The sequence below is a fragment of the Melopsittacus undulatus genome, chromosome 12, assembly GCF_012275295.1.
Source record: "Melopsittacus undulatus isolate bMelUnd1 chromosome 12, bMelUnd1.mat.Z, whole genome shotgun sequence".
Taxonomy (NCBI): domain Eukaryota; kingdom Metazoa; phylum Chordata; class Aves; order Psittaciformes; family Psittaculidae; genus Melopsittacus; species Melopsittacus undulatus.
In genome coordinates this window covers 19,712,848-19,728,868 of record NC_047538.1, presented here as the reverse complement: position 1 = coordinate 19,728,868, position 16,021 = coordinate 19,712,848, and the positions used below count along the sequence as shown (strand labels likewise).

Sequence of the window (16,021 nt, the reverse complement as noted above, 5' to 3'; positions counted from 1 at the left end):
GACGTTACAATCTTCAGATAGGAACTAATTCAAAAGCAGTGCCTTCAGTTCAATGTTATCCGGATCTACAACTACAACTGCAAGGAAATGCAGACGATTTATACTGGTGCAATGAAAAGTTGAAGTGAGCCCTCTCCCCCTTCACCCTCCCAGGAGGCTTACAAGAATGCAAGATGCTACATCCTTAGAAAATCATAATGCAGTCCAAAATACTCATTATGGTATCCAAAGGAAAAAAATGGAGAGGATAACCATGTATCTGCTATTCTTACACTCATACTTCGGTTCACTGTATATTAATTGTTTCCTTATGTGTGTCTATATATGTATATATTCCTTACGATCTCTAGAAGTGGTAGAATGAGGAATATATATACTTACAGTAGGCTGAGGCGGTCCTTTGCCACTGCTGCGACCTCTGAAATTAAATACATACATGGGATATGGTTAAAAGAACTGCTGAAACCAGTAAATTTCTTAACAATTAAGAATTCAAAACCTCAATTTAACGTGGAGAATGGGATCAGAGAAAAACAGAGCTCCCCTTGAGCAGAACTTGACAACTACAGGGCCCACTGCATCTACCCTCCAAATTACTACAAGCCAGTGACACTGGTTAGTAGGCAAGAGGGTTACCTACAATGAATTAAAGCACAAAATGAAGAAAATACTAACCTTGTGTCATTATAAAAATCTAAAAATACCATATCTTAATCAGAATCAGAGAATTATAGAATGGTTTGTGCTGGAAGCAACCTTAAATCTCATCCAGTTCCAATCCCCTACCACAGGCAGGGACGCCTTCCACTAGAGCAAGTTGCTCCAAGCCCCATCCAACCTGGCTGGCTGAATCCTATAACTAAAGCCAATTCCCAAACTTACTGGCACCAACATCCACCTCCAAGCACAACCCCTACACAGCCCAGGGTCCTCCCTTTAAGACCAGAGGCTCAGTACATTGTCAAGATCCATCTGATTAAGGCCACCCAAACAACAGAGCCCTGATGCACACTACAGAGGAGCCCTGACTGTAAGGCCCTACCTACAGAGCTCTGCTTCCAGCTATTAACAACCCAGCAAGGGAAGCTAATGGAGTCTGTCCATCCCCTCAAAAACACTAACAGCTTTTAATGCAAATCAATGTGTAGCACTCGGGACACTTCAAAAAGCTTCTAAATTAACCTATTTTCCCTTAATTCCTTGCAAACAGATGTAATTGTCCCCTCCACCTCAGACATCTGAGTCCCAACAGCATCCTTGCAGCCAAGCAAGTCCACAAGAGCTACAACTCTTCAGCCTCACCAGTGTGCCTTATTTCAAAGTTACCTCCTTATACCAAGAAGTTCTAGTTTCAAGCATTTCTCATAGTGATTTAGATTTCTTATTACAATGACTTCAGAAATGCACACCATAATGTGAAGCAAAATGAAGCCATCTATAAAAACCAGACCCATCTTACAGATTAAGAACCATTTAATTAAAGAAAGTCACCAAAGAGCCATGTTCACATTTCATAATACCCAAACAACACTGAAACCTAAATCCAACTGAATGTCAACTGCATTCAATGGCTTTTGTAAACACAATTCAGCGGCTGAATGCAACCTTGCTCTCAAAACAACATGCCCTTATAAACAGGGCTCAGGAGTTAGTCGAGAAATCAAAGGATCTTCTCCCATTGAACAAAGATATCCCAATAAATTGTGGAGAAATAAGTCCATCAGAGAATCATGTAAGGCCTTAAGGAGGTAAAAATGAAACCCCACTAAACCATCACCTGACTTGCTTAAGAAAAGGAGCTTCTGAAACAGCACTGTAGTCTCACAGAGCACCAGGCACCCGGGTGACATTTGCTGATTGGCACTAACTGCAGATTTCGGGTGCCTAGCTGACATTTCAGGATACTCGCAGAGCACTCATCTCACAAAAGAGAAAAAACCCTAATGCAAATAGCCTTTATTTCATTACCTATCAGCCTTAACTTCCCAACTTCAGCTCTGGAGATAGGCAAGTCCCACCATTTATTACAGCTGCCATATCTCAAATGGCTGCCTATGGCACAGTGCTGCAGTGAGCCCTGCACGAGCCTGGAACATCATTTTCAGACAAATGAGCTTCTTTCTGAGAGCCACTTCACCAGATGTGAAACACCCAAATAAGAGAGAGGTGAAGTCCAGGTCTGATTCCTCCTTTTCTTACAAGCAGAAGTGCCAACAACACGGTCTTTGAAAGAACGGGCTTTAAGTCAAGCCATTTCACCAGTTCCCTCTGTTGCTCTCACAGATTTTGGAAGATACTCCTACATCAGCTATAGAAATGGCCAAAAATGAAAGAGTTTGGTGTCTTTGACATAAAAAGCCCTCCCATTTTTAGTGACCAGTATTCTTAGAACTTAAATAACTGGGTTGCCAGACTGGTCAGAAGCTTTGGAGCATCAACGTAAGCATTCCCAATTTTCCATCTCCTACATCTCCAAAATCACTGTTCCTACCCACGTTTCTTTAAGAAACAATCAGACTGTGCTCATCCACACTGGCAAAAGGTCTTAACTTCTACATCAGACTAAGAGGTAAGCCACTTGAAGAAATTCTACACGCTGTTCTGGTCTCTTTACAGACCTGACCTCTTGTTTTCCAGCTACAAGTGTTAAGAACAAACCATTAAGAACAAAAGGAAAGGCATTCACTAAGATGAAAATAAAAAGACATTCACCAATTCTGCCAGTGCTATATTCAATCAAACCCGTGTCTCTTCTGCTAAAATCAGGGCCATCAACTTGAGGTTTATATTGCCACAGGTGAAGACACCAGTTCAAAGCATCTCTGATGTATCATATGGGGAAGAAGTGGGACCTTTACAAGTTGGGAAGTAGATGGTCTTTGCCAGAAGTTGACCACAATTTAACACTAAGAAATGGTGGGAGAAACTGGAAGGGTCAGTGGCAATTTGGTGCTGCCACCTAAAACCACATCTTGAATACACCAAGTAGGGTAAATAAAACCAAAACCCCAAGGTTTTGTATTGCAGAAATGTGGTTAAAGGAGGTGGGAGAAGGCAGAGCAGCCTGGCAAATTCAACGTGCTAATCCTCTGCTTTGGGGCAGCAAAGCCCCAAGTAAGAAAGATGCTGCACCAAACAAAGCAACAACCAAGCAATTAAACTTAGCAGCCAACTCACTGCAGGCCAACAGCTACACCTTTAGAGTGAAAGTCCCTGTCAGGACTTAATCCCAAATCCTGCACCATCAACATTCTTCCCCAGGAGCAGCTTGCAATCCTTCTTCTATTGTTATGAGCATTTACTATCCTGCTCCTCAGCATCCCTCATGTTTACATGCCAAGTGGAGCATTTGTATAAGCAAAACAAGGTCACACATTTCTATTTTCCCAGTTAAGTGAAAACTAATGCAAGGTTCACCAATCTTCCCAGGATGGGAAAGGAAGTCTCAGGATCTCTCTCCAGCAGCATCTTCACTTTGAGACTAGGAGACAAACGCAAGCACACTGCAATGTCTAGAGCAGAGGTGCAGCTACAAAGACTTGAATTTAACAGCAGTGAATCCATGTTCCTGGAGCACTGGTGGGACATTACTGTGGCTTTGGAAAGAAATGTACAGGATACTTGAAAGGACTTTACAAATACAGAGAGCTGGCAAAGCCTTCTTCTAAGGGAGAAAGCAGAAATGGAAGGGTTTAAGCACAGCACTTGTCTGTACAAGTCAAATGAATCGAAGCAGTCAAATGAAGGAGTCCTGCAGTGTTGTTTTCTGTAGTTTCTCCCCAATAGTGACATTAATAATGTCAACTCCTGTCTTCTTACAAGATGACAACTTCTGTAGCGTCTGAATATGTAAGTAACTTGACTCAAGTCTGACCCAGTGCCCATCTGTAACCTGCTGGTGGACTTAGTCATTGAAGAACCTTCTTCACATACATTGCCACGAACCAGTTGTTAAATTAAAACCTACTCCAAAGCACATCTATAATATCATACTAAAGTGCATTAACAACAATAAAGAAAGAGACCTGCAGGTTACCCATTCATTTTGCTCAGCAGTTTAGCACTGCTGCATCAAAACCAACACACACACAATGTCAGAAAAAAATAGAAACCTGAATGAACTGTGCAGATCAAACCTCCAGAACAGTCTCTTCCATGAGAGCACAGTGCCTCAGCACTCCATATTCCCAATTACTTCCATCTGAGCAGAATGGACACTTCTTTTCTGCCCTTTCCTTAAGCCTTCAGTTAGGCTAGCGAAAAAGGATGTCAAGGGAAAAGGAAGCTAAGAGTAGGCAAGAAGTGTTGAGGCTCAAAAGCAGCTACACAACATGGGATCGTTTCAGTTTTAACTTTCTAATGGCCAGAGCCATTTCTAAAAGGCCAGTAACTGAGACTACCCTTTAACAGACTTCCAAGTCCAGTCAGGCAAGAGAAATACCCAATAAAAAAGGAAAAAGACCTTCTGCCACAATGTGAACTACACACGTAACCATCCAAACCCGGCTCTGAGGTGCTCTGCCTGCAGACAAAATAACACCGGGGAAAAACCAAGAACAAAAATGGATGCAATGCTTGAAAGAATAATGGGGCAGATGCACTTCCACTCCCTGTGCTTCTGGAAGGGCAAAATGGAACTAAACCCCAAAAAGTAGGTACTGGATAATGTTCTGAGTAGCACAGCAGAGCAGGTTTGTGTATGAGGCCTACTTCTCCAATTGCAGCTCTATGTGCCATTGGCATCTTCCAACAGCCTCATTTCCCATCTGCCATATTGCACAGGCACTTGCTATTGAACACAGTATTTCACTTAGGGCCTCTTTATAAAATGAGGTATTAATCCTTCTTGTTTTTCTTGAACACTTTTTAAAGAGACCTTCATTGGTCATTTGTCCCCTTATGTAAAAGAAATGAGTATCATGAAAACAAATACTGCAGTATCTCAGTTGTTGACACAAGATTTCATCTTTTCTAATAGGAACTATGTGTATCCATCATTACAAAACCATGGATGCAGATGCAGTGAGCACAGCTGACCCTGCTCCCACTGTCAGCCCTATAAGGCCCAGGTGCTTCACCCACCTCAGTCTTACAGTGCCAAACACAGAGCAGAACACCAGGTCCAGGACAGTTCACTATCAAGGTGTTTTCTATCCAAACCGAAGCCTTTAAAAAGCAACTTAGCCATGAAAAGTAACATTTTCTGCATCTCAAGAAGAGAATATTGGTGCTGCAGGGAAATGAACTGCTAGAAAGCAAGCCTGGCGTGAACTGGAGATGTTGAAGTTTATGTTCAATACTATAATGCTTCAATTTGAAACCAAAAGGCAGGCCAGCTAAAAACCAACGGGATGTTTCAAGCAGAAAAACCACTTGGCTCTTCATTGCCATGGACACGTTTGCAGCATGAACCACCCCTGAACCTGCTCTCCCCAACAGACCAGACTTCCCTTTCGGCCAGCCACAGGAGCAGATCTCTGAAGGGGCTCCATGGGGCTCCAGCAGCCCAGGGGCTGGGATTTTATAGACCCTTCATTCAGAAACAAGTGGGAAGATCGATGACCAACCAGAGGGGAGTGTGAACACCTCAGAGGGAACACGGCAGCTGCAGAGCAGCCCCACTGGAACTCCCTAAGGAGCTCTGGAGTGGAATTTATACAACAAAACTAGAAAGGCAACACCAGGAGGAGGAATCCAGTGGCTTCCACCTTAAAAACTTCAAAATCGAAGCCCACATCCTCTCCTGTGCAGGGCCCAGGGCTCACTATTGTACTGTACCTAAAAAGAAAGCTGTAGGTTTTGTTGCCCTTCAGGTTAACCTCTACAGTGCCACTGTGTGTTGGCAGGGATAACCGTTCAGCAAAGCACAGTCAAGATCACGTTCAATGTAAACAGCAATAGGTAAAGATCAGTAAATCCCTGCAGTGAGTTGCTGGGGTGTTATTGGTATTATTTAAATGTATTTTGTCCTTTGCAACCCGACCAAAGCTTTCCTGCTCCCAGTTCCACAGATGGGCAACAACATAAAACCCTATTCCCAATGATGTCCAACAACGGGGCCACCATCAATTCTGTTTTATTGCCAAGGCACAAAACTGAGTGGAAGAATTAAAGCCAAGTTAAAGAGCAAGATGAATAAAACTTGGGATGGAAGTGCTCGGAGTGCCCGTGACCTTCAGAACCGCTACCGTCCCGCTCCGATTGTCTGCTCTGACCCCCACAGCATGGGAAACACTCCGAACGCTGGGAAGTTTGTTCTTTTCCTTCTCTTTTCCCCCTTAAATGTGTGAATCCGCAGAGCCCGGAGCAGGAGCGGGAGCTCCCTTCCCAATGCGCTGTGAGGCAGCGGGGCCTCCGCAGCCTGTGCGGGCAGGGCGAGAGGCGAGGCGGGGGGAACGGGGGGGGGCAGAGCCGGCTGCGAACCCCCCCCACAGTCCTCACCCCCCCCACATGTGGGGAATAAAGCGAGGCCGTGCTCGGAGCCGCCATCCACCGGCGAGGCCAGCGGGCGCTGCCGCGGCCTCCTTCCCAAGAGAGTTTTATTGCGATGTAAACCGATCACATTGATACATCTATCGGGATCAATAAGAACGGGCCCCAGTGCGGGGATGGGGCTCGGCGCACCCGGGACTCGCTCCCCCCCCAACCCCTCCCTCCATCCCGGGGCCGGCCCCGCCGCCCCCCGCCCCGCGGCCTCCGCCATCGCGGCCGGCCCCTTCCCGCCGGCCCCCCGCACACGTGCGGCCGCCGGCTCCGGCGCCTGCCCCGCCGCCCCCCGCTCCATCCCCCCCCCCCCCCCCCCCCGCCGCCGCCTCCTCAGCAGGCCGGTCACGTTGGCCCGGGGGAAGCGGCGCCCCCCGCCGCAGGCCCCGCCAGGCCGCGGGGGGCTTCACCCGTCACGGAAAATGGAGGTCCCGCCGGGGCCTCCCGGCCGCCTGAAGGGCAACCGGCCTCGGCCTGGCCTCGCGGCCTCGCCCCGGCGGCACTGCGGAACCGGCGGGCCGCTCGGCGGGCCTGCGTGCGCCCCGCCCGCCGCCATGCCGGCTCCCGCCCCGCCGGGCGGAGCCCCCCGCGCCGGGCCGCGGCCCCCGCCGTGCACCAGGCCCCGCTCCCGCCCCCCCCCCACCGCCGCCGCCGCCGCCCATGGAGGCCGGTGCGGGAGCGGGGGGGTGAGGGGGGCGGCGGGGGTGGGGGGAGCAGCGCCCGCGCCGGGCGCTCCGCAGCGGGGCCGGGGCCAAGGCCAAGGCCGGGGTCGGGGCCGGTCCCGCCGCCGCTGTCGCCGCGCACCCACCTGCCCATGTTCTGCCTCCCGCCGCCCGCGGCTGACGGGAGGCCGGGGCCGCCGCCGCCGGGGGGCTTGCGGTTGTTGCCGGCGGCCTGCGGCGCCGCCGCTTGCTTGAGGGACATGACGAGAGGGACGAGAGCCGGGCTGCGCGCCGGGGCTGGGCGAGGGCCGGTCCGCGGGGCCTCGCTGCGCTGGCGGGGCCGGGGCGCCGCTGGCTCGGCCGGTTGCTCCCAAACAGTGCGAGCGGGGCGGAGGGAGCGGAGCGCGGCGCGGAAGGATCCGCGGAAAGAGGGGAAGGGGGGGGGCTGGGGAGGGGAGGCCGGAGCGGGCCGGAGGGGGAGGGCCGCGGCGAGGCCGAGGGTGGCAGCGGCCTCCCCCGCCGCCTCTCGGGTATCTCGGCGGAGCGGGCCGGGGGGGGCCGGGCGGAGGCGGCTGCGGCGGAGCGAGCAGCGGCGGCCGCGGACTCTTTACGGGAAGTCGGAGGGCTCCGCGGCGGTGCTGCGGCGGGTGAAGGGGCGGAGGCGGGAGGCGGGGAGGGGAGCGCAGCGGAGGGGGACACGTGAGGCGGCGGCGCGGGACGGCGGCAGCTCCCGCTGCAGCCCCGCCGAGGGCCGGGCCGTGAGGCCTCCGCCGAGCAGCCCCCGGGCCCCGCAGCACCGAGCCCGGTGTCACCCCCCCCCCTCCCCCGGTGGACACCCCGGAGCTGCCCCTCGCAGCCGGCGGTGCTGCGGCCGCCGGGCCTGGCGCTGCCGGTTGTCCCCGTGTGAGGGCGAGCCCGGCATGGAGAGGCACCGAGCTGAGGGGGGAAAAATGGCCGAGCCGCCGGCAGGCTGCGAGAGGCGCCGTGGAGCGGCCCGGGCCCCCCCGCGGCCGGTAGCCAAGCTGCAGGCCGGCTCCTGCCGGCAGCCACAGGGCCCAGCCGTGGAAGCCATGGCGCTCGGGGCCGGCTGAGGGAAGGCAAGATGGGGCCGAGGGGTAGCGCGTCCCCCTGCTGACAGCCGGTAGCACGGGGGTACCTTGCGGGTATTTCCCCCCTCGTAAACCGCTGCAACCCAAAGGAGTTATAAAATTAACATTGAATATTTGAGCCTTGCTCTCCCATCGCTCCGTGTTGGACCCAGCCACCAGAGAACGGGTTGGAAAAGCCCTGTCAGATGAAGTCCAACCGTTCCCCATGGCGCTGAGGCCTCGTCTCCACAGTGTGTGAACACTGGCAGGGACGGTGACTGCAGCCCTGCCTCCAATGCCTGAGCACCCTGTGGGGCAGGAATTGTTCCTCAGCTCCATCCTAACCTGCCCTGGTGCAGCTTGAGGCTGTTTCCTCTTGTCCTTGGTCCCCCTGACTGAACCCCCCCAGGTCCCTCAGCCGTTCCCCATCCCACTGTGTTCCAAGCTCCAGCAGCTATCCAGCCCTGCCACGTCCGTGGCACCCGCTTCATGAAGTGGGTTTCACCAGCTCATTCAATACACAAAAATAAAGCCTGGTCTCTTCTATTAGAACACCCCACATTTATGTACATACAGGATTAGTAAAAGCAGATGTAACTTGAAAACCAAGAGCTAAATTGATTTATAGCCATGGTTACTCCAAATGCTCAGAGTTTAATCTATTCATAGAAATGCTCTAGAAATCCCACAGGATTCAAATGGAATAAAAAGGAGCGGCATTATTTATACACCTTGCTTGTGAAGCAACAGCTTTCCGTGCGGTTGGGATTGCTGTGGGTGGCAACACACAATGGTGAAAAGATAACAAATATTTAACAGCTTGCTTAAATGAGCAGGTTTTGCACCTACCCTTTTGATTCAAACTGTTTTGCTTCACCTCACGGGCCCAAGCTGGGGTTAACACATCCCGAGCCAGATGACAGCTATAGTTTGCCCTAAACAGAGCCAAAGGTTTTAAGGACACTGCCTTTTCCCAGTCACTTCAGTTAATTCACTTTGCTTTCCCACAGCTATGGAGCAGAGAGAAGAGGATATCAAGGATTTCTGCTATCCAAGGGATTCTGAAGGAGACACAACCACCCGCAGAGCTGAGGACAACTCACGCTGTCACCGGCACCGATTTTAGCATCATTTACTGTAAAAGCAGAAGTCTGCTTCATTGCAGATGATGGGATAAGTGATGTTACCTAAGAGGAGCCAAAAAGACCATTTATAGATATATATATATACACACAGACAATATATACCTAAGAAAAGCCAAAACAAACCCCTGATATACCTATATATACATACACAGACAATATATACCTAAGGAAAGCCAAAAAAGGACCCTTTTTATATAGACAAACACCAAACGCACAGGTAGTACACAAACACACACACACACATATATATATATGTAAAATCCACTAGCATAAAAAACAACCTGCATTTAACCAAACTCCTCAGGGTACTGTTCAGGAGGTTTCTGTATTACTTTGTTGGTCTGCTAACCCTCAAGCAGAGGGCCTCCAAGTGCTACCACACCAGAAGTACAGCAGGAAAGGAACTTGAAGAGCCAAAACATGCTTTAAAACTGAGATTTTAACCCCAAGTGACCACAAAAAAGCACAAGGAGGACTGATAAAAGACCAAGTATAACGTATCCAGCTCACTTCATGGTTTGTTTTTCTTAAGAGGCCATTACTTCAATGCTTTTCCAGCTCAGAACATTCAGGGTGCACAGCCATTAGTCACTCTTTATGTGGCTAAAGGTTAAGAACTATGAAAGAGCCTGCAGCATTTTGAAGCAGCAGCCACGCTGCAGGGTCCTGCTGGCAAAGACAGAGCCCGCCATAGTCAGGGTTGTCAAACCCCACAGGAATAAGTGCCACGGGCAGAGATGGCTTCTCAGGCAGGATATGAACGCAGTAAACTACGTTTTGGGGTGACATTACATGCTTGGAAAGCAGTGGATGAATAAGACTGGTGTTCACGTCTGCAGTAATGACTCAAGCGCAGTTGCAGTTTGACTTGTTTTCTCCTTCAATGTATTCTTTGTTTTGTTAAGCTCTGTTTGGCTCCCATCGCACCCTCCCTGCTCTGTTTGTCCAGCATCTTTGTCAAAAACACATGAAAAGTAAATGGAGAAGTGACCACATTGAAGTAGCTCCAGCACTGGTGACCAATGGGGAACCTGCAGGTTGGCTTCCAGATGGATTCCTCTGTGCCCACCAGCAGACACTGCTCCTCACCTTTGTGTTCTGAGCACACTTCTGCAGTGGACTACCCACATGTCCAATGTAATGGGATTACACTGCGGTTAGAGCACGTAATTCCTTTTGCTTCTACCTGTATACACTCTGCTTTGATAGCCCATCATTCCCAATATTCCATATTTACTATTTTATGGCTTGGCTTTCTCAATTCCTCACTTTTTTTTTCTGCCATTCCCTACCATTATATCTACTGATTTGGTTGCAAATTAGGTCGTGACAAAGAACAGCCAATGCAGTGCTCTAGCTGTAGCATTCAGAGCTATTCAGGATTCCAAGCGGCCTGCTCCATGGTGAAGAAAGGAAAGCAACACTTCCTAACAGCAAATCCCATCCTGGTTTGCTCTTTCTGTCCATGTTCCAGCTTAGAGCTGCTCTTTTTCCCAAGACATCTCTTTTCATTCAGATCTGTGACTCTGTGTGCAGGCTCTATTTGCATGGGAAGATGGATGAGTCTGATAATACCATTACTTACCAGGAAGTGCTGCATGATGCAATATTTCCTTGATCTAACCTGCTGGTAGGTGCTTGCTCTCTTCCTGGAGCTACCCAGGGTGATCCTCAACAGCGTTCAACAAGATAAAACACGCATGTCCCTACAGAGAGACAACTGACTCAGGCACGCAGCATCTATTTCAACCAAATCAGCTGTTACAGAAGCTCTGAGCATGTGTTTTCTCTTCCCTGAAGACTTTTGTTGTTCAGTCCCATTGTCCTTAACCCTCTTCCCATAGACTAAAGCTCTGTGAGCAGTGCTATGGGCACAGGGATCTCCAAACTCTTGGAGAGACATTAGGAAGACAAATGGGGTACTCTAACACACAAGAAACACTTCCCAGGGAGGGATGATATTAGCTCATCAGCAAAGCTGCCTTCAATTCTAACTGATGAACACACTACTGGCCAAACCAGGAACAGGTACACACACCACAAGCAAAACCAAAGCCCAAGCTCCAAACCAACCAGATGGGACACATGTTGCCTTCCCTTCCCACCCTATGCTCTGTGTGGTGTCTTCTCATTGCCTGCAGCCCCTTGAATTCACAGCCCAGTTCCAAGCAGGCCCCAGCTCCCATCAGATCCAGTCTGTGATCCACAATTTGCACATTTAGAGCTATTCTATCCCAGTTCCTCTCAGCCCACCAGCATCCCCCTCCAGCTCAGTTCAGACTGGGCATGGATGATGGATGTGCCTGCTGAGCCGCGCATGCCAACTGCTTCTCCTGCATCCAGGAGGAGGTGAAGGGAAACGCCAACATCCACAGAGCTCAGAGGAGAGCTGCAGAAGTGCCAGGGCTTGTTTTACCTATAACCACCATAGCCATGAACCTTGCTCTCAATCCCCATTGGCCTCAGCCACTAAACAAGGGCATTTCCTTCCTCACACAGCAAAGCTCCAAGGCCAGTACATGGATGCTGCAGCTCCACAGCAATTGCTTGGGGACAGAGCTGGAACAGGAGACGCCACCTCTGCCCAGCAAGCTGCCAGGCGATCCAGCCAAGCACTTTATGCTTTCAGATCACACATTTCCAGAGCAGGGAGGGGGGAGCCCGGCCCTCAGCAGCAGCAGCACTGCACAAAGCAGTCGTTATGCCAAGATTTAGCTCTTAAATCCCTCAAGATCTGGTGCTCCCAGCGCATAAACAACCTTTGCCTCCCGGAGCGGTACCTCCAGCTTCCCAGGCAGCCACACAGACCCACCAATACCCATCCTCTCGCCTTCCCTTCGCCGAGGCAGGCATGCCAACAAGGAAGCCAGTTGCCATGGCATCTTTTCCCCCTACAGACAGATGTCCATTAAAAACCAAGTCAGCCTCAGGTCTGCTGCACAGAGCAGCTTTCGGTTATTATTACCAGCCCACAAGGAATTTCCAGTGTGCCCCTTCACCTCGGATGTTTCAATGCACTCCCGTATTAATCCCTAGGGCTTAGAAGGGAACCCCTGCAGAACAGGCACAGGTACGTTCAAAGGACACATTTAGGATTATGATCTTGGTTTGTGCTTTTGGCAGATGACGACCCCCTGACCACGCTTGGAAAGGGTTGGATTTGTTACTTCTGGCTCTCTTCCCCTTGTTCACTAAGGCTCAGTGCTGAAATCAGCAGTTAAATTGGAAGGGAGACACTAATCTCTGCCCCTCCTCTGACATGGTACAGCTGGGGCTGGGAATTCGGCTTTGGGAAGAACCTGCCTGCTCCAGCCGGGAGCATCATCGGAGGCTCCATCCCTGGAGGCAGGATTGCCACCACGCCACAAGGGAATCCCAGGCTGTGAGCAGGGCCAGGTGCTTCCAGCAAACACACGTGTGAGAGGAGTGATGTCTTCTTCCTTGGTTACAAGACCACGTTTTTAGTGTGGAACAAGAGCCTAATGGATTCCAAACTCCCTCTCAATCCATCCTGCCTGTGATGAGGCTAAGGGCTCCTCAGAGGTGGCCCATGGGAAAAGCAGGGGAGCTTCCTACTGTAACAGTGCATCCCCAGCATCTCCACAGGGTTGAGCATCAGAGGGAAGGGACATAGACCTCCTGCATGGGAGCATGGGAGGCGTTAGTGCAGCTCAGAGCGCTGCATCCAGGCGAGTTTTCCATAGGAGCCTGGGTCTTCCAAGGAGCCAAGTGCCACCGCTTCAGCCATAGAACAACTCATAGCTCCAAAGCAGCCAGGTCTGAGCACATTCCCAGATGCTGATCCCGAGGGAGCGCTCCCTTCCAGGCTCAGAATCGCTTCCCAAGATGAAACATTTGGATTTCTCCTCTTGGATACCAGTAGCACAGCTGCAAATATGATCAGAAATATCCAGTCCTCTTAAGTGCTCCTGCAGTTTGGCTCTCATGGCTGCAGAGGAAGAGCCGGGGATTCAGCGTGCTGCCTGCATTCCCACTGCCTGCATTCCCACTGCCTGCATTCCCACCCGGCTGCCCATAGACCTTGGCTGTCCATTCCTGCCCATTGACTTCTTGGAAGGAGGAGAAGGTGTTTGGCTCCTTGTGATGAAGCTGCAGGGGGATGTCAGCAAGGGGTGAAGGCCACGAGCTCCTCAGGGCTGTGCTCACTTCTTGGTGCTCCTTCACTGGACAAGCAGGATCCAGTTGGGATTTCTCCTTCACTCCATTGAAACCAGAGCACGTTTGAAAGCTGCCAAGGAGAATTGCTTGGAAAAAGTCCTCTTTGCTCCTCATGAACTCCTGCACTTGCAGAGGGAAGCTCTTGGCATGGCTGTGCTTGGAAGAGACCGGCTGCTCCCGCTCCATCAGCACAGCATCCCCATCTCCTATGGAGAGCTGCAGCTCACCCATCACACTGGGCTGCATCTCCCACTCAGCTCCTCCAGCCCTCACAGGAGGTTTTCCAACTGGGACTCCGCACAGACCATGGATTCAGGCCAACAGCACAAGGAGTTTCTCCAGCCTACGTTAATTCTGCTTGGACCGAGACTACCAGCAACACTGAGGAGTTGTTCTAGGGGATCCAGGCACCTTTTATGTGCTAAACAGATTTACTGTGGTTGTATTGTAGAGCTCCTTGCAGCCTCATTCAGACCTGCAATGGGAGCCTCCCATCACCCAGAGAGAAGGAGCCCACCGAGGTGGGCTTTGTATGGCAACAGGATGCACTTCTGCAATGGAGAGCATCACACATCAACTAACAAATACCCCAAAATCACATACAGAGACACGAGCCAGGAGGGAGGCAGAGGCATGTAGCATGTTGAGAACACCATCTTTGCATCCAGAAAACCAAGGTGCATCCTACCCTGACATTGTCCTGGCTGGCAACACCACACAGAGCACTGATAATGGCAAGAAAACCGGACAAGTTGCAGTCTACCCTTAGGCAAAGCCCTCCTTACATGTGTGAAGGCAGCCTGAATACCCAGACAGGGCCAGCCCAGTGGGGTTTGTGCTTGGTTGTCTCCACCAGCATTAAGGGGAACCCCCACACCCCCCAGCACAACCATAGGGTCTTCACAGCTCAACTTGAGGGCCTTGGGGGGCACAACCACTGCAGCCACTGAAGAGCCACCTTAGACAAGGAGGAGCACGCAGGGTCCTGCATAGCCCCTGGGATCTCAGGTGAGGACCAAGGCACACACTTAATGCAAGCAAAACAAGAGCTCACCCCCCCCTGCCCTCAAGCCCAGACAACCTCTACAACCACATCATCACATCACCAAGCCTGCTCAAAAGGCCTCTGCTCATTGCAGAGCCCCACCAGTGAACAGCAAAGCTTCCCCTGCTCCCCAGCATCAGGAACACAGCTCAGGAAAAGGCCAAACCTACCCCAGAGCCTGCTCCAGCCCCAGCAAAGCAGCAACCCCTCAGGTGCAGAAGCCTCATAGGAGCTGTTGGCCCTGAAGGAGCTTCAATAGGGACCAATTTCCTGGTGGGGAAGGAAGCGCAGCTCCCTCTGGGGTGTTTGATGGGTTTAACCAGCTTGGGGTGGAAGGAGTTGGACTCCCTGCGAGGAGGTGGAAGGAAACCATGCGAGTGTCTTGGGGTTTGTTGTCTCTTTCCATTAACCAATTGCTTCCAGGTCAAGAAGGGGCAAAGCTATAAATGCTGCTTGCTGCTATAAATAGTGTTTGCTCAGGGGTGGTGCCGAGCAGGAAGCGTTAGGTGTGGGGTTTAACTGGGGCTTGGAATGAAAGCAAACAGCCCCAATTGCTTCCTGCTCCAAGCAAACCTGCCGCTACTTTGCTGCTGCCCCTGGGAGGATGAAGTGAACCAGTGCTCGGAGCCTTGGGAGATGTACCCAGGAGTCCAGGCTGGGAATGGATGCACAAACATCCCCCCTGCGCTGCAGAGCTCCCCTGTGATCAGTGCAGAGCATCCTGCTGGATGGGTCTGCCTTTAAAATGCCATTATTAGATCAAAGTGCCCGTTTATGTAAAAGGAAGGGGGGGGAAGCCTTGGAGAACCTGATGTGATTTTCTCAGAGCTCAAACGAGAACAGACAAGTCGGTTGGTGCGGAGCAAGGCAGGAATTTTCCACTGGGCCTTAGGGAATGGGGCTCTGGTGAAAAGGTGAACGGAGCAGAGAACGGGTGCTGGGATGGCAGCGTGGGCCTTGGAGGGGCCATGGCACAGAGAACACTGTGGCCATGTGGTGCTCTAGCTGCTCGGATGGATGCATGGATACCCATGGATGTTTGCCTGGGGGGTGACTCTGTCCATCCACTCTGCTACAGGCACTGTGCAAGGCTGTTCTAGGGCACCAAGCAGAGAGACACCAGCTCACCCAGCACCTCAACGAGCAGAACCACAGAGGGGATTAGTTAAGGGCCAAGTTCTCCCCAAAGGGCAAATTAGCCCACCAGAAGATTACTGAGCCCCAGAACTGTGTGAAGCAGAGCAACAGCAACCAGGTGTCTCACCCCAAACTGTGCTACCAGGCTGCATGGGGAGGGTTCTGCTGGGCTGGCCCAGAGAGGGCTCATGGAGCCCATCAATAGAGGGTTTGGGGCTGCATTTCCAAGCAGGGGATCCCTTTGTCCTGCCCACCCGACCCCATGGAACCAGCTCTCCCCTC

At 51.4% G+C, this 16,021-nt stretch overlaps 1 protein-coding gene across 14 annotated transcripts in view; it reads right to left on the bottom strand.

The window, feature by feature from the left end:
* ATXN2 (ataxin 2) overlaps window positions 1-7,433 on the bottom strand; it is a 50,530-nt gene extending 43,097 nt beyond the window's left edge. For 11 of the 14 annotated variants that reach the window (XM_034068014.1, XM_034068015.1, XM_034068016.1 and 8 more), the window contains exons 1-2: window positions 7,292-7,433; window positions 382-418 (exon numbers count right to left, since the gene is read on the bottom strand). In XM_034068014.1, coding sequence (XP_033923905.1) covers window positions 382-418; window positions 7,292-7,407 — 153 coding nt within the window. In that variant the 5' untranslated portion in view covers window positions 7,408-7,433. The remainder of the gene's footprint in view (window positions 1-381; window positions 419-7,291) is intronic. The other 3 variants (XM_034068019.1, XM_034068020.1, XM_034068021.1) reach the window with 1 other exon arrangement.
* Between the last annotated feature and the right edge of the window lie 8,588 nt (window positions 7,434-16,021).